Source organism: Panthera pardus, unplaced genomic scaffold (genome assembly GCF_024362965.1).
Source record: "Panthera pardus isolate Hobbes unplaced genomic scaffold, ASM2436296v1 HiC_scaffold_8, whole genome shotgun sequence".
Taxonomy (NCBI): domain Eukaryota; kingdom Metazoa; phylum Chordata; class Mammalia; order Carnivora; family Felidae; genus Panthera; species Panthera pardus.
In genome coordinates, this window is record NW_026527013.1 from 81,563,890 (window position 1) to 81,588,920 (window position 25,031).

General features: G+C 39.5%; 1 protein-coding gene across 3 annotated transcripts in view; it reads left to right on the forward strand.

Annotated features, from left to right (window-relative positions):
- Nucleotides 1-25,031, forward strand: part of CCDC146 (coiled-coil domain containing 146) — a 116,953-nt gene that overhangs the window by 82,359 nt on the left and 9,563 nt on the right. For all 3 annotated transcript variants that reach the window (XM_053897167.1, XM_019451265.2, XM_019451266.2), the window contains exons 5-15: nt 3,022-3,079; nt 5,223-5,399; nt 7,279-7,352; nt 8,291-8,518; nt 9,368-9,554; nt 15,689-15,784; nt 16,396-16,566; nt 17,778-17,866; nt 17,956-18,120; nt 20,240-20,464; nt 22,253-22,481. In XM_053897167.1, coding sequence (XP_053753142.1) covers nt 3,022-3,079; nt 5,223-5,399; nt 7,279-7,352; nt 8,291-8,518; nt 9,368-9,554; nt 15,689-15,784; nt 16,396-16,566; nt 17,778-17,866; nt 17,956-18,120; nt 20,240-20,464; nt 22,253-22,481 — 1,699 coding nt within the window. The remainder of the gene's footprint in view (nt 1-3,021; nt 3,080-5,222; nt 5,400-7,278; nt 7,353-8,290; nt 8,519-9,367; nt 9,555-15,688; nt 15,785-16,395; nt 16,567-17,777; nt 17,867-17,955; nt 18,121-20,239; nt 20,465-22,252; nt 22,482-25,031) is intronic.

The following is a 25,031-nucleotide window of genomic DNA, read 5'->3' on the forward strand; positions in this document are numbered from 1 at the left end:
TATTTTGAGAGAGAGAGAGAGTGTACACATGTAGGGGAGGGGCAGAGAGACTGGGATTGAGAATCCCAAACAGGCTCCAGGCTGCCTGCAATGCAATGCTGAGCCAGGCTCAGGGTTCAATCCCACCAACTGTGAGATCATGAACGTGAAAGTCAGACTGATGCTTAACTGACTGAGCCACCCAGGCACCCTGAGAACTTATGTTGAAACAAAGTAGAAGTCATTATCTTTCTAAAAACAGCCTCTGAAAAGATTTTCCAATATCCTTTTCAACCATTTCCTTGCCTTCACTTTGTTACCTTTTGGGGCTTCCCTGCTTTCTAATAACTCCTCAGATTTGGACAGCAAGTAAATTGTGTCTCTGATACTAAATCTGATGCATTATGACAAGTCTTGGCCAGGTGGGGAAACAAGGCCATGGCAAGTTATTGCTATCTGTCACAGGTAGGGACATGGAGAGTGGGAGCACTCATGCTGTTCACATGCAGGGCTATCCCAACGTGACCCTGGCCTTAGTGACTGCTCATTATTCCAAGCTGGTCCCTGCCATCCCTGTGGTGTAATCCGGGCTTGGTAGCCATTTGCCATTCTTAGTCCAGTAGTAACAGCAAAGTTGGAACCAAGAAACAAACAGATGCAGCAAGAAAGGAACAGAGGGATTATTTTAGCAAAGCATCTGGAATTCTGGAATGTTAGCTACGACACAGGGGCACACAGGTCATTAGGATTAGTAGTAAGGAAAAATTCACTGCTGGAATAGATTTCACTTCCTAAACACTTTTTAAATCTTTCCTGCTCTCCTTGTGGCAACCAAGAGCAGAATGAGCTTAGAACAGGTTTTGCAGGGTGTGGTCTTCATATCTAAAAGAGAAGGACCTGAGAAACTTGATTGAAAGGCAGATCCAACCTTAAAACTAATGGTTCCAAGCCTTCTCACCCAAGGCAGCATTTGCAGTTTTTACAAGATCCCAGCATACTTCTGAGAAATGTCAGAGTTTTAAGAACTGTTGGCTCCGAAAGCAGTTCTCAGCCCTGACTACAAGGTTAGAATCCACCCGAGTCTTCTGTCAGTGATCACCAGTCTGTGCTTAAACACCTTCTGACGGGAGCACACAGCCTCCCACAGCAGCCCGTTCCAGCTTTGGACAGCCTGATTTTTAGATGTTTATGGTTTGTATTGGTTCAAAAATCTACCTCTTGCAACTTCCACTAATTCAGACTGGTTCTACTACTGATAGTGAAAAATATCTCTTGCACATGGCCACACACAGGGTTTCCTGCATTGTCTCTTCACTCCCAAGTCCTTAAAATTAAAAACCTTTGAGGACATGGTTTCAGTTAGGACTCTCTTGCTGCAGAAAAGAAATAAATCCTGAGTAGCTTTGACACTGAAGCACCCCTTAGTCAGGAAAGCTGAAAATGTCAGACAGATTTAAAGTTTGATGTCAATTTAAAAGGTTAGAAGTTGATATATATCAAGAGGCACAAAAGTATTTTTTCTTTATCTCAGTAATGCCATGCAAAAAGGAGAATCCAGAGGAGGGGGAAAAAAGACATTAATGCACAAGAATATGTATTAAATGATTACTTTTAAGAGTAAAAAACTGAAAGCAATCTAAATTCTAAAAATAGTGGAATATTTAAATAATAATGTGTTCCACAGGCAGGCAGCTTGATACTGAAAAGCACCGTGGAGTCAGAGCTCAATTTCTAGGTTTGAATGTCAGTTTAGTTTTGATTGTGTGACTTTGGAAAAGGCGCTTAACTCCTCAGTTTTCTTCATTTGTACAATGAAGATAATACCTATGTAGTAAGTTCTGAAGTTTAGAAATGCATGTAAATTACCTGATATAAGTTCAGTAAAAGATGGACAATGTTTGGGATTGTTTTATTATGCTACACTCACCCACTAGGAAACCTTGAAACTAACTATTAAATTACTAATCACAAAGACTGTTTTGCAGTTGGGAAGCTACTTTAATTACATGTTAGGTAAAAATGGATTCAATCATATATACACATTTTATATAATTTAATTAAAAGATACAAAGAAAATGAAAATGATCAACTGTGATGGGATGGGATTATGAATGATAGACTTCTTTATAAATAGAAAAATATGCATCTCTTAAAGGGAAAGTCAATTTTTCTTAATAAAAAACACATGATAGAGACGTAATTAGTTTAAAATGTCCTAAAGAATTAGCCATCTTATGTTTCTTTAAAAAATATATTATTTTATATTTACTTAAAGGAAAGACTGTGAGTCTTATCTTGTGGGAGAGCTTCAAGTCACCATTTTTCCAACTCAGGGACGCTAAGGTGGCCTTTACAATCAAAATATGACAGCACACTACCACCCCCTAGTGGCAGCCTGCATGAGGTGTAGGATCAATAGGTTGGAAGTTAAATATTGTCAATGTGTATGCAAGCTCTAACAGCAAAGGCCTAAGTATTCAAAACTCTGAAAGTTCAACTTCAACTTGTGTCCCAGCTAACCTACATTAAATTCCATGTGGTACGTACTTATTATACTAACCTTAATTTACATTATTGCAAATAAAAATTCATAAAAATAAAAGCTGGTGTGCATGTTTTGCTCCAACTTCCCAGATCTACTGGCTCATGAGATCTGCTTATTTGATGGAGCTTGTGGAAGTTTTTGCAGTAATCCAGGCAGGCATTGGTTCATTGCAAGTAGTATAAAAAAAAAAAAAAAGAAAAGAAAAGACCCAGAGCCTGCCTGGAAGGAGTCAGAGTCTAGTGGGGAAGGGCCTGCTACCAAGTAGCTATAATGCGATAAGATAACTGTTCTAATGGGTTGGTATACGCAGTGAGTGTTGTGGGAGGACTGGGGAGGAAGCACCTAACCGGGAGTCACTGAAGCCATCGTAAAGAACGGACACCAGGTTCCCTGGCAAACAAACACAGGAAGTGCGTTCTAAGAGAAAATAGAAAGTTATTACTGCAGAAATAGCTTACTCTTTTGTACTTTGTCAAATTTGTTTTTTTTTTTAACAGCTTAACAGAAGAAAAAAACCTCATAATAAAGGAATTTGAGAAGATACCTAAGCCAGGAGTAAGTCTTAGATGGTCTACAGTTTGTTAATACAACTGGATTCAAATATCCCTTTTGATAAATATTAATGTTTATCACAACAACCATACCCTGAGACATTTGAAAGATCCAAAAGTCTTAACTATAGACAATGCTGAAAGGAATAACTTCTGGAATAAACATAGTGATGCCTATTACAGGCTTAGCTATTTGGCATCTAATATAGGCTGTGTTTAGTTGGACAATATCTGCTTTGTTTTTAGAAAAAAAAGGGGGGGTGTCTGTGGTTAGCACTTAAAAACATTATTTTTGCATAGTTATTACCCTCAGAGCTTCTTGAACATCTCAAGCTTACTATAAGACATTTTTATAAAGGAGATGTACCACTTATCCATTCCTGCATAACAAACTGCCCCAAAACTTAGTGGCCTAAAACAGCCAACATTTCTTATTTTACACAGAGGTTTCCTGGTCTGAGCTGGTTCAGCTGGGGCTGGGTGGTCCAAGATGGCTTCATTCATCTGTCAGCCAGTTGGCAGGCTAGCTGGTCTAAGATCACATGTCACCAGTCGTCACATAGTAGTGGAAGGGTTTCCGGCCTCAAAAAAAACAGCCTCAAGTGATGGCAGACCCCCAAAGCATAAGACCTTTCAAGCCTCTGCTTTTGTAATCCGTCATTGGTCAAAGCAAGTCACATGGCTAAGTCTAGAATCAAGGTTTAGAGAAACGGGCTCTACTTTTTTTTTTTTTTTAATGTTTATTTATTTTTGAGAGAAAGACAGTAAGAGCCAGAGACAGAGAGAGAAAGGAAGAATCCTAAACAGGCTCCGGGCCCTGAGCTGTCAGCACACAGCCTGATGCAGGGCTCCAACTCACTAACCATGAGATCATGACCTGAGCTGAAGTTGGATGCTTATATGACTGAGCCACCCAGGCTCCTCTGAGCTCTACTTCTTAATGAGAAGAATGACAAATATCTATAGGAACAGGAGGAATTGGGAATCCATTTTTGTGAGATCACATTTTTTGTGATCTATCACACAAAGTAAAGAGAAATGTCACTACATTCTGCACTGTTACCCCCTTCTGAATGGTTATATTTCAGAAGCATGCTGTTGGTGTTTTCATTCCAAGGCAAAAAAACCTGTTTGTCATAGAGTAAAATACTACTTTTTTATATGTGTGTGTATGTGTATGAGTATAGATATGTACATATACATATATAGCATATAAAATATACATTATTATATAAGTACCTACCTACCATTTACCACACAGATTTTATGGGAAAAAGAATTTTGGATTTTAGTTCCAGACCATAGGATCACCAATTTTACCCGCTCTCATCAGCATTGGAGGGTGGAGATATGTAGAAAACCCAGAGCAGGCTAAATGGATCCATTCGCTCAGTCATTAATAATGTGTAGATTTTCTGAGTACAAGGCTTCTCTCCCATAAGTCAAACACTCCCCAAATAATCAGGCAAGGGAACAAAGATGTGTTGAGTCTGGAGTGGAGGGCCTTTGGGGAGAATATGAATGGGTTACAAAGAGGGGGATTAAGGAGCACAAAGGGTTGGGTTTTCCAAATATGAACTCCTCAGTCTTTAATTCTCATGTGGGATTCAGGTGAACCAGAAGCCCAATAGTCAAAGATGGTTTGCATCTGATGTCAAATCACAAAGCTACTAGAAAATGGGCTGGAAATTTTCACTCATGCTTTTTTGGTATGAAATAAAAATTAACTCAGAAAAAGGACACATTGAAAATATAGGACAGAGGGGCACCAGACTAGCTCAGCTGGGAATAGCATGTGACTCTTTTTATCTGGGGGTTGTGAGTTTGAGTCCCATGTTGGGTGTAGAGATTAAAATAAAATCTTAAAAAAAATAAATAAAATAAAATACAGGATAGAAAGGAGCCACTAGTAAAAAAAAAAAAGAGTTTGAATCTGATGTAAAGTGTTTAATACATGAAGTACAACTGTCATGCCTTGATTGAAGATGTCAGAAGTCATTTTTGTATTTAACTTTAGAAGAAGTCATTTGTGAAACTCAAAACAAATATAATCAAAATGGTGAGTAAAATTATTTTTAATTTGATTTTTAGGTAGACAGATACTTGCTCAGGCTCTATATAACCTGATAATTTTCCTGACTTTTAAGGAAATGGAGAAGAAGATGAGAATATTGAGAGAAAGCACTGAAGAATTACGTAAGGAAACAATGCAGAAGAAATTAGAAATCAAAAATTTACGGGAAGATTTGGCATCTAAGCAAAAGCAATTACTGAAGGAGCAGAAGGAACTAGAAGAACTGTTGGAATATCAGGTCAACCTAAAGGTGTGTTACTTACATAAATATTTAAACATTGTTCCTCTGTGGACATAAAAATGCATGGTTATCAAGATTAACTACACAGGTTTGACAAAGAGGGGTAGCATCACACAAACTGAAATATTCAGCATTGTGACTGATCTAATCAAACTAAACCTGGGCCCTGGGAATTCACAAAAAATTTTAAGAGTGTTTGACAGGATCTCTCCAACTTGGAGCCCTGGCCCAGGGAAAAGACCTCACTAAGAATTTTCTTCTACATTAGAATTGGATGTCACAAACACAGTGACTTCTTTGAAGAGCAACCAAATGTCCTAACCTCTTGCATATATTTGTATAACTTTACCCTTATCTGTGTGATTTCACTTTACTTTCTCTTCCCCATGAAAGTGACTAAGACTTTGTTTATGCATTTATGTTTTAGGAAATAATTAAAATTCATTTTATTTTGAAAAATATATAACTCTCAAAACAATTTAAATAACCTAGAATTATTTTACCTTTTTAACAGTTTATTTATTTTTGAGAGAGAGAGCATGCGTGAGTGGGGGAGGGGCAGAAAGAGAGGGAAGGAGAGAGAATCCCAAGCAGGCTTGGCGCTGTCAGTGCAAAGCCCAATGTGGGGCTTGATCCCATGAATGGTGAGATCATGACCTGAGTCAAAATCAAGAGTGAGACACTTAACCTACTGAGACACCCAGACACCCCTAGAGTTGGTTTAGAAACAACATCTGAGACTCATTGGCTTTAATGACAATTATGATTCACTTTGACCACTTTTTCCTCGAAGATCTTAGAGCAGTCAAACACGACGTGCCCAGCTGCTACCTGGAACATAGTACCTCAGCAGAGACAGATTTACGAGGAGCCTAACAAAGCTAAAGCTTCAGGCCCCTCACTTGCATGAACCTCTTCCAAGGCCCTGTACCTATTTAGCATTTATAATTCTTTACTCTTTATCTTAGAGAGGCCCCCTGACAAATCATAAGAGTCTTAGCCTTACAAAATTTGGACCTGCCCCTGGACTGAGCGAGATCCCGGGATAAATTCACTTCACTGCCATGATGTGTTCAACCTCCATGCATGTATTACCCCAGGCACCAAAGTCCAGTGTGATCCTTGGGCAGGAAGGGCTGTTTCATAATGCCTGCCCTGTACATAAGTGGCTTGAGGCTAAAATAGAACCTTCTGTGAATCCACAGGGCATAGTGAAAAGTGGTACTAGCCAAAATTAGCTTTTGATCTCGGCCTTACCACTTCCTAGCTGCGTGACTTTGGGGAAATTATTTAAGCTTTCTTAGCACAAGTCTTAGGGTTCCCTAGAAGCAGAGTTTCTAGTATTCAGACAAATACTCATTGAGGGAGGTCTCTAAGGGGAATCTGATAGGAATGTCAGGAAAGTTGGGGGAAGAAACTAGGCCAAAATGTGTTTTCAGGAAAATACTGGTCTCAACCTGATCCTGTGGGAATCTCTAGACCATGAATTCCACCCAGAGGCAGGGGGGATGGGCCGTGGTATCACCACATCAATTAGTCATTGGTCACAGAGAGCTGCCCCCTTCCCTGCATTCCCTATCCCTTGAGAAGACAGGTCTGCTGAGCCAGTGGCGATCCTATGGAGAGGAAAACAGGCATGAGCCAACCCCCGCAAACCCGGAAAGATGGGTGGACATCCATAGAGGGAACAGACAGTATTCGTTACACTCAGCTACCTCCTCTTTAAACTGGTTACAAACCATGTCTTGTAAGGTCACTGTGAGTATTAAATGAAATAATTAAAGCACCCTAGACAGTAGGGGGAAGATAAGAATTCTACACATTGTACTTCTTTTCTATTTAACTCTGGTCTAAAATTACATAATGTAACATTCCTTTTCTTTACTAGGATGAAGTAGTCCACCATCAAGCTGTTCCTGTACAAATTGGAAAAGAGATAGAAAAAACAACACGCAAAAAAGTGTATGACTTAATATTATGTTTTAAGCCCTGCCAGCCCTAAGTTAGTGTATGCTCACTAAAACGAGAATATTAGCCATTGAACACATCAAATTACTATTACAACCTTTGAAATATCTGCATTTAGCCTTGCCTCAGTTGTGTGTATCAAGTTCATTAAAAGAAAGTAAGGCAGCATATTACTAACATTCATAACATTTATTTATGTCTCTTTCCAATTTATAAATTGAATCTGTATGGAGTGTCCCTACAGATGTTAACAGAGCTGTGCAAAAGATAAATTATTGGAATTTTAATGTGTAGAATTTTATGGTGTGTCAGCCAGCCAGAAGCCTAAAGCCCAGATGACAGTAACTCTACTTTGTCATCTAATCACCTGGGGAACACCCCCAAACATTCAGAGCAATTTTGGAGGCAGAAATCATGGAGGAAGTTCTTAAGGTTTAGAGGAGCTCAAAAAAATAAAGATAAATGAAGAAACAAAAATTCTGGAGAAACCATTTGATTGCTCTGGTAAGGAGAAAGAAGAAAGCAGGCATTAGTAACAGTTCTAAAAGCCACCTTGTCACGACCACCAAAGTTGAGAGATTCAGGTCAGTTCAAGAAGGCTGGTCAGGGAGAGGGTAGATCCCAGAAGGTGGTGCAGTGGGGAGCCAAGGAGGAAGTGAGGAGGCTGGACAAATCACTGCCCTCACTGGCACTCAGTGGAGACACCCCTAAGTCCCGCTCATCTGTGATCTTCACCCCACTTCTGAGTTCACCACTAGCTCTTCTATCGCCTCTTCAGGTAGTAAAAATAGGCAGAGACAGCATGAGCTCGAAATAAGGCAAACGTGTGTGTGTGTGTGTGTATGTGTGTGTGTGTGTGTGTGTGTGTGTGTGTGTGTATACACACATATGCATGTATGTATGTAACTGTATCTGTATGTATGTTTCCACAGAGAAATGGAAAAGAAAAAGATTGTCTTAGAATATGAACTCGAAGAGCTAAATGACTTCCTAAAGAAAGTTGAAACCAAAATTAATTCCATAATGGAAGAGAAGGAGGATGTAATAAAGGAAGTTGAAGGCAAACGAGCCTTACTTGAAATAAAAGAACGAGAATATAACCAATTGGTCAAGCTGTTGGAATTGACCAGAGAGAATGAAGCAACTTCACTGACTGAAAGGTTACATTTATGTGTGTCTGTCATCTAAACTTGTCTTCAGTTTCTACTTAAGGATTCAAAACATAATCTCAAACACATTTATGTTGATTCAATAAATAGTTTATAGAATTTTGAATAGATTTTTACCTTTATTAAAAAATAAAGTATTTCCCAGTATTTTTCCCCATTGTTTACTCATCATTTTCCTCAATTTCTTGTGACCAAATCTCAAGGACACAATGTTTATATTATTGTAAGTTTTTGAAATGTGCCTCTGAAAAGTATATCACTGGAGTATGCTATAGTTGTGGGATCTTTCCTACATATGAACGGTATTCCTCAGGTAATCATGACTTTTTCCTAATGGGAATAATTTTGTGGTCCATGCAATTCCTTGGGAAGGTGTTAATTCCTATTTGTAAATAAAATTTTAGGGAAACTGGGAACCTCTGTCTCTGCTGAGCTGCTATTTTTAAAAATATTTTTATGTTTATTTATTTTTGAGAGAGAGTGAGCGGGGCAGGGGCAGAGAGAGAGGGAGACAGAATCCAAAGCAGGCTCCAGTCTCTGAGCTGTCGGCACAGAGCCCAAAGCTGTCGGGGCTCGAACTCCCGAACCATGAGATCATGACCTGAGTTGAAGTCAGACGCTTAGTGGGATGCCACCCGGTTCCCTCCATTTGGGTTTTTTCTAATTAGCCTGGGACTCTAAATGATACCAACTTACAAATAAAGTGGCTTTTAGCATGATTTAACATTGGTTTCTCATACGAGGATAGTTCTGTATGAATATGCTGAGCATGCTGTCTTGAGAAGCATGAAGGGCAGTTGATGACAAATCACTTTCATTTTCTCTCTTTTCCTGGAACAGAGGAATCTTGGATCTCAATTTACGAAACTGTCTCATTGACAAGCAGAACTACCATGATGAACTTTCTCGTAAGCAAAGAGAAAAAGAACGAGATTTTCGAAATTTAAGAAAGATGGAGCTACTCTTGAAAGTGTCCTGCGATGCACTCACTCAAACTCAAGCGCTACATCAAAGGCTTCTATTAGAGGTGGGTGCTGTGCACCACTTTTTGATTTTTCAAGATCCGTGCCATCTTTGTGAAGTAAAGATATCTTAAAAAGTTGTTTTTGCTACCAGTAAAGAAATGGAAAACAGAGAATGCTAATTTTAAACTGCATCAGATCTATCATAGAGGCTCTGTCTTAACATTTTTCGATCTCTTTTTGCTAACCCAAGGTTAGAGACGTGTCTTACTTGAATCAGGCATCAGCTTGGCCAGGGGAAGCAGTGAGGCCATCCAGGTCTGGAAGAGCTCAAGGCTTCACTACAGAGTAGGACCAAGTGGACCACTGTCTTTACCAGTTGAAAGAGTCAGATCCAGCGTGGTGTCACTGCAGACTGCAATAGTCAGGGACTAGATCAAAGTTTGTCAGTCAGCCTGCACCTCCAACTAGCCGTACTCCAGTCAGAGGATGCTCAGGATAGCTGGTATCTTCTATCTCTGTGCTCCCAAGTGAGGGTTTTTGGTCTTGTTGCCTCTGCACTCTCCTCCAACAGCAGCCTCTACTAATTGAACAAGCACTTCTGAAAGGCAGTAGGTCCTTGAGCAGGATGCATCCTTTGGTGGAAAAGAGAGCAGTCTCTGAGGTGAAGCAGCCGGGTGTATAAAAACCATACCCATTCTTTTCAGTATTGTCATGCTCTGTGACCATAAGGAGGTTCATGACCTCAGAAATTTAAACAGGAGTTTCCAACTCTGCTAGACACTACTGATCCTAAGCTATACCTAATTCTCCTCTCCTTCTGGGCATGTGGGAAGTGTATACTTCCCTGCAGTCGAACAGAGTCACATGACTAGTTCTGGCCAACAGATTGTGGATGGAAGGGACACATGTCACTTCCAGCCCGGAATATCTGATTGCCCGTGTGAGACCCTCTAGCTTTTTTCCTCTCCTACAGCAGTTGTGGAAGTACATGATGATACATAGGTGCTGTAAAATGGAAGCAGTCCAAAGGCTCAGCCAATAGTGGTCTTGGACTCAGGTGCCTGGGTGGCTCAGTCAGTTAAGCGTCCGACTTCAGCTCAGGTCATGATCTTGCAGTTCGTGGGTTTGAGCCCCACGTTGGGCTCTGTGCTGGCAGCTCGGAGCCTGGAGCCTCCTTTGGGTTCTGTGACTCTCTCTCTCTCTCTCTCTTTCTCTCTCTCTCTCTCTCTCTCTCTCTCTGCCCCTTCCCTGCTCATGCTCTGTCTCTCTCTCAAAAATAAACATTAAATTTTTTTTTTAAACTGTGGTCTTGAACAATCATCTTGACTGTCCATAGGCTTTGTCAGAGCAAAAAATAAGACTTCATGGTTTGGAGCCATGATAGTTGGGGGTTGTTTATTTCTGTAGCATAACCTAACTTATTCTGACTGAAACGCTAATCTTTAGCAAGGTGTGGACAAAACTGGTTAGGGTTAGGAGTGTTACAAATGGCATTCACAAACCTTTTTTTTTTTTCCCCCTATCTCAGTGGGGCAAAATATGCTTTTTACACTTTTGCAAAACAAAGAGAACAGTTATTTATGTTTCTCATACTTTTTTTTAAAATTGTTTATTTTTTTTGTTTCTCATATACTTCTAATATTTTTATTACAGTTCTAGCAAGTAGATTAATTCTTTTTATCACTGTGAAATCTCTTTAGAAATGCTTTTTGCCTTTGATATTAGGACATTATATGTTATACTAGCTTTTTTTGGTTAGATTTTGCCTGTTATTTCCTTTTCCATCCATTTACTCTTACTCTTTCTGTGTCCTTACTTAGATGTGTCCTTTATATGCAGCACATACTTTTTAATATCTGGTCTGAAAATTTTTACCTTTTAGTTCTTGTATTCAGTCCAAAAACATTTCATGTAAGTATGGATCTACTTGGGTTTTTGCCCACCATATTACTATTGCTTTCTCTTTGTCCCATTTCTTTTATGTTCCATTTTCCCTCCTATATATCTTTCTTTTGGATGAATCAAAAAAAAAAAAAATGAGCTGTTCTACTTCTACTTTCAATTGTCCTATTTCCCCCATTTTAGATATGCTTTAGTTAGTTCTGCATTCTCTTCCCACCCATTAGCCTAAAGATTACAACATTCATCCTTGATTTTAATTAGAGTCCATATAAAGTAATAATTTGCTACTTTCCAGACAGTGCTAGGTAGAACCTTTGAAGACTTTAACTCTGTTTGCCTTTGCAACTCTTACACCTTCAAACATATTTTTTTAATCCAACTTTTCAAGTTATTCTTGTTAGGAGCATTGGTCTACTACAAGCTATTCCATCTTAGCCCAGGTCCTAGCACATTATGACGGCTAAGTTGGAACTTTGGGCAAACACAGACCCTGTGCTATCTCCTTATATTTAAGAGTAAGGCACAATAAAGCTAGTTGGGAGCTATTTCTGATGATAAGGCTTGCCACTACAGGTTAATCTGGCTGGACACAAATATATATAAGGAATGGCCTTGACCAAATGGGAGATTGCAATAGAATGCTCACACATTGTTCAGATTTTAATAAATAAAAGCTTTTTATAGTAGGACACCTCTAGCTATTAAATTCACAAAATAGCACCCACTGAATATAAAATGAACAGAAATGAAAACGTATTTTAAAATCCTCTTGGGGCGCCTGGGTGGCTCAGTAGGTTAAGTGTCCGACTTTGGCTCGGTACACAATCTCATGGTCCATGAGTTCGAGCCCCACTTTGGGCTCTGTGCTGACAGCTCAGAGCCTGGAGCATGCTTTGGATTCTGTGTCTTCCTCTCTCTCTTCCCCTCTGTTGCTCTCACTTGGTCTCTCTCTTTCTCTCTTAAAAATAAATAAACATTAAAAAATAAAATAAAATCTTCTTCCTTCGTTGGTTTTGAGAAAAATCTGGTTTTGCCCTAGTGCAGTTTGTTTCCATGAGAGACTATGTTCCTCTTTGACCTCATGACTTATAATTAGCCTGGCCACAGTCCTACGCTGGCTGGCAGCACTTGAAAATAGTCACTCCCAGACTGAGTGAACATTTCAGCCTTGCACACAGTCCAAAAAGGAAGGAGATAAAAGGTAAGTATGAAGAGTTCCCGCTACTCTTCAGACTTCATTTTCCCCCTAGAGAGAGTTGTTTGATTCTCCTATTGCTTTTGACTGTAGAGACTCCAGAAAGTCAAGCCACAAACCTCGTGAAAGTTTGAAATATTTTAGGAAAATATCAAAGCTTTAAAGAAACTGAGGTTCTTTTGATATCAAATAATTGGGATGTTTACTGCAACAGAATCATGTCTAACTTCTTAACTTTTATGAAGGTTACTGATGTTTGTTCATGCACTGAAAATGTCTGGAAGAACAGACACTAAACTATTAACCATGACTTGTGGGGAGTAGTATTTGAAGGAAAGGTAGGGAGCAGGTGTTTAATTTCTTACTTTAAACACTTTGTTTTGTTTGGTTACAATGAACACAATTTTTTTTTCTAAGTGTGAAATGCTACTCTATAAAAACCCAAACATAGAACTAAAATAAATAAGCTTACAAAACCTGCTGATATATGCAATCTGAGGCTCAAATGTAGTGGTAAATATCTCAAGTCACCCCAGTATTAGTACATAACTAGAATATAGCTAGAATCAATTTGGCTGCCAGAAGTAACAGAAACTCAATTATAGTGACTTAACTAAATAAGGGACTGTTTTATTCACATAATAAAAAGTCCAGAGGTAGGCCCAAGATCCTCTTAGCTCTTTTTTCTGTCACCCTTAATGTGTATATTTTGTTTCGAAGGTCAAAAGACAGCCATTCCACCTTTAGGCATAAGATCAAACAAACATGGGGAAGGGCAAAGAATAAAAGGCATATGGCAGCTCGCTTGGTTGAGGTGGTGTTTTTAGCAGGAAAACAATCACTGTCCCAGGGGTCCCATCCAGCAGACTTCCATTTACATTTCACTGACATATCCTGGTCACCCCCAGCTACAAAAGAGTCTAAGGAATCCAGGATACATTGAAGCTATGAACAAAACTGGGGTTTTATTAGTAAGGTCAAAGAAGAGGGTGGATATTGGCTAAGCTACCAATGGCCCACCTTGATACTTCTCCCACAAACCAAGCATCCTTAATTCCTGTCTCAAACTTGAGGGTTAGGTTTATGGAGACTTAAGAAAAGTATCAGAGAAGCAGCTAGCCAGAATCCAAAAATAAATACAATTCATTGCAGTATTGTTTGTAATTCAAAACACTCAGACATTTGTAACCTAAATGTCTGAGACCTGAAACCAGGAAAGTTCATTAGGGGCTTTAATTGACAAGAGAAGCTAGTGAGTGTGCCCTCATCATATCTTCTGAAAAGACCTTGTAAGGTTTCTTCATCCCAGCTAGCATTCATACACAGATTTGTCTACACTTGGGAGCCAAGCATTTGGAGTAGCCTGCTTCTGGGCACCTGTGGCAGAGAAGTACACAGGAACTGGGACACTTGCTGGCCTTCCTCTGAAAGAAAGAACTCTACTTTCCAGAAGGAGAAATCAAACTCTTTCCATCTGACTTCTTAACTCGTCCATAAAATCTTCCCTGATTATTCAAGTCTACTTTGAGCTGTCCCTTTCCTGACCTGATATAGCATTTACCTGCTCCTCAAAATCACAAATTCTGTGTATTGTTATATGGATTTCACAAGACCATGTCTCGTCTTTCTAATCCAGGATGTGCTCCTCAGTAGCTAGCTCTCCATGGTAAGATGGAAGCAGGAATCTTGGGCATTGGGGGGGTACAGAAGGTGCTACTGAAGATACACAAGTTCATGGATTTGGGGACATCCAAAGACTTAGTTATTTTAAGAGAGCAACACAAATCTCAGAAAGACACTGTTAAATCACTAAACAGCATGATCTTTCCCTCTTGGTACAGATTTTAGCCAATATTCCACCTTAGTTCCTAGAAGTGTGAGCTGTTACATAGGAAATAAACTATCAAGTTGGAGTCATGTGCTTTTGGTATAAAAGTCTGACTCTAAACCTGCTCTAACTCAAGTATGCTGTCAGCACCCGAAGATAACCCTTCCTGTCTTTGGATGGTGTTTCCCCAGAAGCTGTTGTGTGTCCCCCTCCTCCTCTCTGCTTTCTTCTCCATCATAAAGAATCTGACAATATCATTCCTAAAAGGCAGCAAAAACTGATAGAATGAAATGTTACTTTCTCCTGAAATTCTTTAGCAGAGGACAAAAGCACAAGCCAATACAATAGAAATGTAATGGTGGAATTTCAGGTATCAACAAAAAAAATGTAAGAGGCTTTTCTTTTGGGTAAGAACTTTTTTCCAGCTACTCATCAAATTACTACATATTGAGTAGCCAAGTATTCTTACTAGATTAATAAATGGTTCCTATTTTCTTTTAGGTTTATCTATTTAGAGAGAGAGTGCATGTGCACGAGCAGGGGAGGAACAGAAAGAGAGGGAGAGAGAAAATCCCAAGCAGGCTCCACACTGTCAGCACAGAGCCTAACATGGGGCTCGATCCCACAAACCACAAGATTGGGACCTGAGCTAAAATCAGAAGTCGTACACTTAACCGACTGAGACACCCAGGTGCCCCTAAATGGCTCCAATTTTTTTAATCTATAAGATTTCATAAACATTTATATTTTATAAGTATGATAAATATCACTTGAACATGCCTGTTTCCAAAGTGCTGAGTTATGAGTTAGTGAAGCAGTAAAATACAGTGTTAGATTCATGGACTCTGAGTCTATCCTCCTGGGTTTGCACCTGTATCACTGAGGCAAGTTGCTTAAATGTCTTTGTTCCTCCTTCTCTTCATCTGTACAATTAGAGAGAATAATATTATCTACCTCATAGGGTTTATTGTGAGGATTAAATATGACCATACACATAAGCACTTAGAACCTCTCCTGACACATTCTCAATGCTCTATAATTGTTAGCAGCTATTATTAGCAAGATTTATTTCCAAATGAAGGAGAAATATTTGCAATTTGTGAATTATAGATTTTTGGCAGGTTTTCATATTTTAGTTTACCATGACTTCATAAAGAATATTCAGCATAATAATTTGCCCACCATTTGCAAAAGGTACACAGTGGAGTTGACTACATGACATTGAAGATTTCTTTCTTGTGTAAATAGTGGTTTTACATTTTTATTTCCAGATGGAAGCTATCCCTAAAGATGATTCTACATTATCTGAGAGAAGGAGAGAACTCCACAAGGAAGTTGAAGTGGCTAAGAGGAATTTGGCTCAACAGGTCAATATCGACTCTTATCTAAGCTTCTATCTAAGGGTGATTAATACGAAGTTGTGGTGTTTTTAACTGTGCTCCACAAAACTTCATCAATAGGAGAGTCATCAAATATAGTATGATCCTATTTAATGTGGGTCTGTTTCTTCATCTCAGGGTCTACTTGAACCCCACGTTAAACAGGAGAAAAAGGATGTGTTTGAACAAACAAAATTATACAAATGCATGAGATTTTAAAATAAAAGGGCTACTGATTATATAATCGGATTAAAAATAAGCAATAAATGTTTTATTTCACCAATGTCTAATTTTAAATTTTCAAATTTTGTTTATTCAAGCTACTGTTAAAGTATTTTAAAACATGATTTTATGTCTCTTCTTTTTCTTCAAGTTACTTGAAAACAAAGTCTGGTTAAGAAAAACTTCTATCACATTAAAATGCTAGTACTTGCGCATTCTTTCCTAAGATAAAATACTTGGACCTAAAGCAGTCGAGTTACTTTGTTTTATGTTCTAGCAAACTAACTTCTACATAGGAAATTAAAAAAATGTTAAGATACTGGCCCTAGTGTGTTTCTTCAAACAAATCAGTTATAATATATGGTGTTTTTCAAAAGAAAATCCTATCAGAAGCTGAGTCCAAGTTAGTGGAACAGCAACTTGCAGAAGAAAACAAGCTTTTAAAGGAGCAGGAAAACATGCGAGAACTTGCCTTCAACCTTGTCCGTATGACTCAAATCAAAATTGATGAGAAGGAGCAAAAATCCAAGGATTTCCTGAAAGCTCAGGTAATTGCATTTTTGTAACCATCCATTAATTACTATACAAGTTCAGGATAACCTCAATTTCACATACTGTTCATTAGAAAGCTGTAATTGTCTCCTTGAGTTTGACTATACAGTTTCCCCAAACAAGACTCAATCACGTACTGAAAAATAGTTTCAGGATTTAATAAGCAGTAGTCAGCAATCTAGAGGAAAAATGAACTGCTTCAGTGGCAATCAGCAGAGGATTCGAGCACATGACGATTTCAGTAAGAAAAAGGTGGGTGCCTCCCGGGGACAGGCCTGACATAGTGGGCAGATCTCTGTGATTCCCCACCATCTCACATGGTGAGATGTGTCCAAGAACAAGTCAACAGCGGTAGCATTAAACTGCTCCCCACCCCCCCACCCGTGCCTCCCAGGTTCACCAAGCCAGCGTTGTTTAAACCAATGCGAGAACTCCCTTAGTTACTACTCCACCCCATGACTTTCCTGGGCTCCCAACAAACTAGCAGAGCTGACCCAGTGCAACATCGCCAACAAAAGAGCAATGAAACCAATGACAAAAACAACTCTCCTGTCATGCTAGCTAACACTCTAACATGACAATCATTGTATTCCGCAAAGGGATTATGTTCACAGGTTCCCTGTTAAAAACGAATATGATATGACACATTACAAAAAGAGAATACCTGAATTTACCCTGTGACCCAGATGTTGGCTGTTTCTGAGGGCAACCTTCATTCTGAGCAAGCATTGACACGGGATGGCATTCTCCTCGGAAAAGCGCCTGAAAATCATGGCTTCTGTTTCTCACAAAATACCACAGGGGGTTCCATTTCTAACATGTGTCAAAACTGACTACAAATCATCTTCCTTCAACTATCTTTCACAAACTCTTCACTTACCAGCCCGGCTGTGATGTCCATACTCACTCCTGCGCTCTCTTAAAAGCTTCCCAAACTTTTCCTCAAAGACAACTCATATAGGCTTTTTTCTTGCTCTATTCTCTCCTTCTTTCTTGTCCTTAATTAATTCAGTTCAGCTGGCCAGGCAATTTTCAGATCTCTCCCTTACAGTTCCCCTACCCCCACCCCAAACTGCACAACCCAGCTGGCTAAGATAGAATTCTCCTTAATGGCCAGGAATGAGATCAGGTGCAGCTGGGAGTATTCATGTTAGTGGTGCTGAGCTTTTTTTTTTTCTTAATTTCACACATAATTTTCATATTTCAGCAAAAATATAGCAATATTGTTAAGGAGATCAAAGCAAAGGATCTTGAAATCAGGATACACAAGAAGAAAAAACGTGAAATTCATCGGAGGTAAAAGAATTACATGACGATTTATCTTGTTAGATGGGCAAAAAATGAATTTTATTTCATGAGTTTCAAAAACACTTGTGTTTCCACAGACTCAGAGAGTTTGCTAAACTGTATGACACTGTTCGAAATGAGAGAAACAAATTTGTTAACTTACTTCACAAAGCTCACCAGAAAGTAAATGAAATAAAAGAAAGGCATAAAATGTCATTAAATGAACTGGAAATTTTAAGAAATAGTGCAGTTACTCAAGAAAGGTAAGTGTAATAATAACTATTGTCTTTTCAAAAGTTTCTCTTCTGATTCATTGAACTCTAAAATACCCTGTGGATAATAAAGTAGATAATAAAGTAGAATAAAGTAAATAGTAGAAGATAATAGTCTTACAAAGCTGTAAGAGCCCTTGCTCAAAGATGCTTTACAGATGACAGTCTAAGCATCTGAATGTGATTCGTTATGCTTCTACTGTCTGATAGCCATATTTTTAAGTGAATAAAACACTATGTTTACACTATTTATTTTCATTTACCAAATTAGAAAGAAAAACACAAATTTGATCATTTGCATTCAAATTTGGAAGACAATCAAATGTTCATCAACCAGCTTTCCCTGGTTATAGATTTGAAGCATCTAATGTGCTTGGAGAAGGCAGTATAGTGGAGTGATTAAGACAGATAGCTTTCTCCATAATTTGGCTTTTGCAGCAACGTGGATGGAACTGGAGAGTGTTATGCTAAGTGAAGTAAGTCATACAGAGAAAGACAGATACCATATTTTTTCACTCTTACATGGATCCTGAGAAACTTAACAGAAGACTGTGGGGGAGGGGAAGGAAAAAAAAAAAGGCTAGAGAGGGAGGGAGCCAAACCATAAGAGACTCTTAAAAACTGAGAATAAACTGAGGGTTGATGGGGGGGTGGGTGATGGGTACTGAGGAGGGCACCTGTTGGAATGAGCACTGGGTGTTGTATGGAAACCAATTTGACAATAAATTTCATGTTAAAAAATAAAAAAGACAGCTTTCTAGACTCAACAGAGCATTAAATGAATTCCTTTAGTCTTTTGATTTGGCAAAGTGGGGCAGCAGAGGCTTGGGGCACAAAAGAAAAGGTGTCCTAATCCAAGGTGGGAGGGAGGAACTATAGAAACTCCTGAAGAGTATCATATAATGAATATCATTATTACTACAGTAATAATAATTATAGTAGTAAACATTATTACTACCAGAGTAGTTCCCCCTTATCCTTGAAGGATACATTCCAAACCCCCAGTGGAGGTCTGAAACTACAGATAGTACTGAACCCTATATATTTTGTGTTTTTTTTCCTATATTTACATGCCTTTGATAAAGTTTAACTTATAAATTAGGCACAGTAAGAGATGAGTATAATTACTAATAAAATAGAACAATTGTAGCAATATACAGTTGACCCTTGAACAACACAGGTTGGGGCGGGGGGGCACCCCCTGCACAGTTGAAAATCTGCATATAACTTTTAACTCCCCCCCCAAACTTAACTACTAAGAGCCTACTGTTGACTGGACACCTTACCAGTAACATTTGATTAACAAATATTATGTATGGTACATGTATTATATACCGTATTCTTACAATAAGGTAAGCTGGAGAAAAGAAAATGTTAAGAAAATCATAAAAAAGGGGCACCTGGGTGGCTCAGTCGGTTAAGCGTCTGACTTCGGCTCAGGTCATGATTTGGGGGAGAGGGTGTTTCCAGCCCCCTTCAGGCCCTGTGCTGACAGCTCGAGCCTGGAGCCTGCTTCGGATTCTGCGTCTCCTTCTCTCTCTGCCCTCCCCCACTCATGCTCTCTGTCTCTCAAAAAGAAACGTTAAAAAAAAATTGTTTTTTAAATCATAAAAAAGAGAAAATACATTTACAGTATTGTACTGTATTTATTTATTTTTTTAAATCACATATAAGTGGACCCATGCAGTTCAAACCTGTTTTGTTCAAGCGTCGGCTGTACTGTAATCAATTATGTAAATGTGGTCTCTCTCCCTCTGCCTCAAAATATGTTATTGTACTGTACTCACCCTTCTCGTGAGGACGTGAGGTGACAAAACGCCTGTCTGATGACGTGACGCGAGGCGAATGACGCAGACGTTGCGACGTAGCGTTAGGCCACTATTGACCTTCTGAAGAGTCAGAAGGAGGATCATTTACTTCCGGACCACGGATGACCGCGGGTAAATGAAGCTGCAGAAAGCCAGACGGTGGATGGGGGGACTACGGTACCACTATTGTCGTTTCAATGGACATACTGAAAGCAAGAGCTATGTTGCTAGTTTCAGAAGTCTTCATTGTTTTTAAAGTAAAGAAAATTATGATCTCACCCATTTTCCCATTGTTTTTAAAGAAAGTTACAAAATTCCATGCTGAAACTTGCCAACAATGTTACCATCAGAGAAAGCATGCAAAATGACGTGTGCAAAATCGTAGCAAAACTTCAGGCAATGAAGGAGAAGAAGGAAGTCCAGTTAAATAACATCGACAGACTTGCCAACATGATCACAGTGATTGAAGAGGAGATGGTGCAACTTCGCAAGAGATACGAAAAAGCCGTTCAGCATCGAAATGAAAGGTAAAAACTAGCAACCTAGTGTGAAAAACGAAACACCCAGAGATCCTACTTAGAAATGTTGCCCCTTTTGGGGGCACCTGGGTGGTTCAGTCGGTTGACTGGCTTGAGCTTGGGTCATGATTTCACGGTTCTGGTTTGTGAGTTCGAGCCCCACACAGGGCTCGCGGCTGTCAGCACTGAGCCCACTACAGACCCTCTGTCCCTACTCCCTCTACCCCTTCCCCACTTGCACTCTCTCTCTCAAAAATAAAAACAAACATTAAAAAATGCTTAAAAAAAACAAATATTGCCCCTTTTTCTATCTGGATTTGACAGTGGGTAGTGAGGGGCATGTGACATTCAGGTTTCATTAGCCTTTTGTGGGGGCAGGGTAGGGGGTCAGCTGTGTGTTTTGCCTGAAAATAAGAAACTCTGTTCTTGTAAGTGAGACAGGCAAGACTAGGGTTTGAGAAGTTGCCCGCTTAAAGATCAAAGTTCTTTCCCAGGCTACCATTCAGGATACCATCAAGTTATTTCAGTATAATTGACATAAGTAAGTCTTTGGATCTCGTATCCACTTTTGTGACAGGCTTGGTCTTAGTAGGAAATTTATTAAGCCATTTTCCCAGCTCATTTTCTCAGCAAGTAAGATGTTTCAGAACAGCATTATTTCTTCCAGACTACAATTATGTCATTAATCAATTGCTACTGTAACTGTGCTTGTGCTAGAGAAATGTGGTATGTGAGATTGTAGAGCCCTGTAGTAATTACATCTGGTATCAGATCTTCTGTTCATTGTGGCTTGATTGTGGGCTGCTCCATGTGAAGTTATGTGCTAAGTGCTGGACCCTGAAAGTACAAACAGGTGGTATGGCATTGCTCCTGGCTTCTTGTGTCAAGAAAAGTAAGAGGATCCTGAGGAGCCAATGAATGGCAAATGAGACAAAACAAAGAGCTAAGATTAAGCAAATACAACGATGTGTATACATGTTTTAAGGGAGGGGAGAGAGACAGAGATAAAGGCAATTAAAGATGAACTCTGGGATAATGGATATACAGAGTGTGGGAAGAACTTCAGGGTGTGAAGAACACTACTTTTTCAAACAGCTGGCAGGTGTTTTCTCTGGGAAAAAAGAAAGAAAAAAAAAGTCCTCTTATTTGGCTCCTGGCACAAAACAAGTAGTTAAGCAGTGTGTTCCCAGGCCCTGATCAGACCTGTAGGGCTGGAATTAGAAAATTCTTACTTTGTTTCTTTCCCACATTCTCCTCACATGGAGGGGTCTTTCCCCTGGCATGATTACAAAGGACAGGACTTTGCCTATTTATGGGGCAATTTGCATCAGAAATATTCAACTTTCAAAGAACCTAATAGGCCTGGCAAGTTACACAGAATTGCTGCAGAAACACATTCGCTGGCCCCCTGCCTGGGTACTTCTGGCCCAGAGCTCAGTTGGCAAGTCTGGCCCAAGAAAAGGGTCTGCAGAAAATCAGATTATGAGATTACTTTGTTCATGCATGGGGAATGACATTTTTTTCCCACCCCAGGAAAACCTTTGGGATTTGCAGAGATACCATGACCAGCCAACTGCACGGTTAGCTCAGAGTCAAGATGCTAAACAGTCCTCCCTTTCCCATCCCCAGGAAAATTAAAAGTGTGGAGTTTAACTAGAAAGCCAACAGTGAATATCTTTTGCCTTCTGGAATTATATAATGTCGATGTGTATTTGGTGCCCAAATCCAGGGGGAACCACCATGACTAAGTGACCTCAACATCCTCTTAGCCTGCTCTGCCTCTCCTTTTGGCCATAGTGGCGTTCAGCTGATAGAGCGGGAAGAGGAAGTGTGCATCTTCTATGAAAAAATAAATATCCAAGAAAAGATGAAGCTAAATGGAGAAATTGAAATACATGTCCTGGAAGAAAAGATCCGATTCCTGAAACTGAAGATTGCCGAGAAGCAAAGACAGATTCATGTGACCCAGAAATTACTGCCAACCAAGAAGGCCCTGGATGCTGACTTAGCAGTGCTCCAGATTCAGGTGGGGAAAATATTCATCAGACATTTCCAGGGCCATTTGCTTCCCCTCCCCCGCCTCTTCTTTAGAGATTTGTAGATCATATTGAGCTCTCACATGTAAATTAAGCTATGCCCTTCCTAGTATCTGTACGAACCCATAAGTTATAAGTCTTCTTTAAAAATGCCCCTGCTTCAGGGTGGAATCAGCCATCCACGCTACAGATTGTCTTTTTTTCCCCGTGAAACATTTTCTGCCTTCCATGGAATTTAGATCCTCCCAAATCTCAACTCTTGCTCAGCTTCCTCATAGCTCAAAATTTAAGTAAGCCAGGTTTTCACTGCCACCAGCATAACTATGTTTTTGATGCTTGCTGGAAAGATCCTGAAGACCATCTTGCTCTCATTTTTAGAACTCCTGTCCTCCAAAGCCGAGATTTTTGTTTGTTAATTGGCAATCACATATAAATGGACTCCTTATTAATCCCTGTAGTTTCCCTGTAATATAATAGCCTGATCTCTGACATAGTCTTTTTAAAAATGGAATAAAGCCACAAACGTTAAACATGAAATACCTACATATATACATAAATAATGAATATAAAGCTACTTTCTTCACATGTAATAACTGTACTTTTTCTTCTATTTTTAAAGAATAGAGATCTTTTTTCCATTTACTCAATGCAGCAGGAACAAATTTTAATTTATAATAGGGCGCCTGGGTGGCTCAATTCTGAGTTTCGGCTCACATCATAACCTTGTGGCTTCCGTGGGTTTGAGCCCTGGTTGGGTCTCCAAGAGATTTTTCTCTCTCTCCCTCTCTCTCTCTCTGCCCCTCCCTGACTTGTGCTGTCTCTATTCCTCTCAAAATAAACAAACGTAAAAATAATTTTTTAACCTATAATATGGTTTCTAAAATGTCAGGTTTATTTTCAGGTTTTTTCTGATTATAAAATTAAAACATGTTCAGTTAATGAAGTTTTGAAAAAATACAAAAATTAAAAAAAAAATCCAGGGGCACCTGGGTGGCTCAGTTGGTTAAGCTTCTGACTTCAGCTCAAGTCATGATCCCACAGTTCATGGGTTTGAGCCCCGCATCGGGCTCTGTGCTAACAGCTCAGAGCCCAGAGCCTGCTTCTGTCTCCCTCACTCTCTGCCCTCTCCTGCTTCTGCTTGCTCTCTCTCAAAAATAAAAATAAACATTAAAAAAAATTTAAAAAATAAAATTCCATCCCCAATATATAATCACTATTAAAATTATCAAAAATCTGGAAGAGATCCTTCTGGTCTTCTTCAAGATGTACAAGTAAAAAGTTTTCATTAGCTCATGCTACAGACAGTTGTGGATCCTGGGTTTGTGTTTTGTTTTGTTTTGTTTTCATTTAATCATGTCATGGCGATTCACGTGACTTTGTGGAACTAGATGATGGGTCCACTTCCATGTTTTATGCCATTTGAATGAATGAATGCTATATCAATGATAGGATTCCAGTGTTTATTTTTTGAGCCATAAATTCTCCTATTGATTTCCTCCATAAGTGTAGCCCAATTTAGATGGATTGGTTGAAACACCCCTAGGCATCTCTCAGGTCTCCAAGGTAGCCTCCCCAGGATTCCTATGGCTCTGACTCCTGCTACCAATGAGTGGTTCATTTGGGGGATCCCCTCGTCAGCTCACACACAACAGTGCCTGGTTCACTTCCGTGCCATGTCAGTGCAAAACTCAGGAGTCACTCCTTCTTCAGCTTACTGACACAAAATCATTCATGCAAGATCTTTGTCTATGAACTGATTGGAGATTTGGGGCAACAGTATGATGGGATACCTTACAGAAATGTAAAGAACTTATAAATTCCTTATCAGCTATCCATGCCCTACAGAGCTCTGTGGGGCACCCCATCACTGGTAACAGTCCCCAGGTATGTTAGCCCATGCAGCACCCTGGCCTACCTCCATTTCACTGGCTTGTCTTTCCATCTTTCATCCCCTTTGCCTCTCCACATCACCCCCACCCCAGATTGCCCTCCAGGCACTCCATACTTGTCCCACTTGATTTTACAGAATAATTTGCCTTTCTCTAGCTCCTTCCCAAAACACAGCTTCAGGGCCATCTTTGTCCATACCAAACTATCAAGATGCCCAGCAGAACAAAAGGACTTTAAATTCAGTAAGATCCACAACAGAAAAGTTCTCTCTCTATTGTGTAAGCATTTTATTTGTGTTAATTGCAAATCAATACTTCTAGTCAATGGATAAAATTCATTGTTCTTAAAATATACACACTTGGCATTTCATTATACAGTTATCTGGTGTAAAATACGAATTCAGTTTACCCAAGAGGAAAATATTTATGCATTTATGCCTGACATGAGCCTTTTCCATTCTGACTGCAAATGAATTGAGACAATATGGACTATGTATTACCATCGGTTACCTGTTTTGCCAGGTTATTCTAAGCTTAAGGACTGTTGAACAGGGGCACCTGGGTGTCTCACTCAGTTAAGTGTCCAGCTCTTGATTTTGGCTCAGGTCATGATCTCAGGGGCCTGCGATCTAGCCTCGAGATGGGCACCAG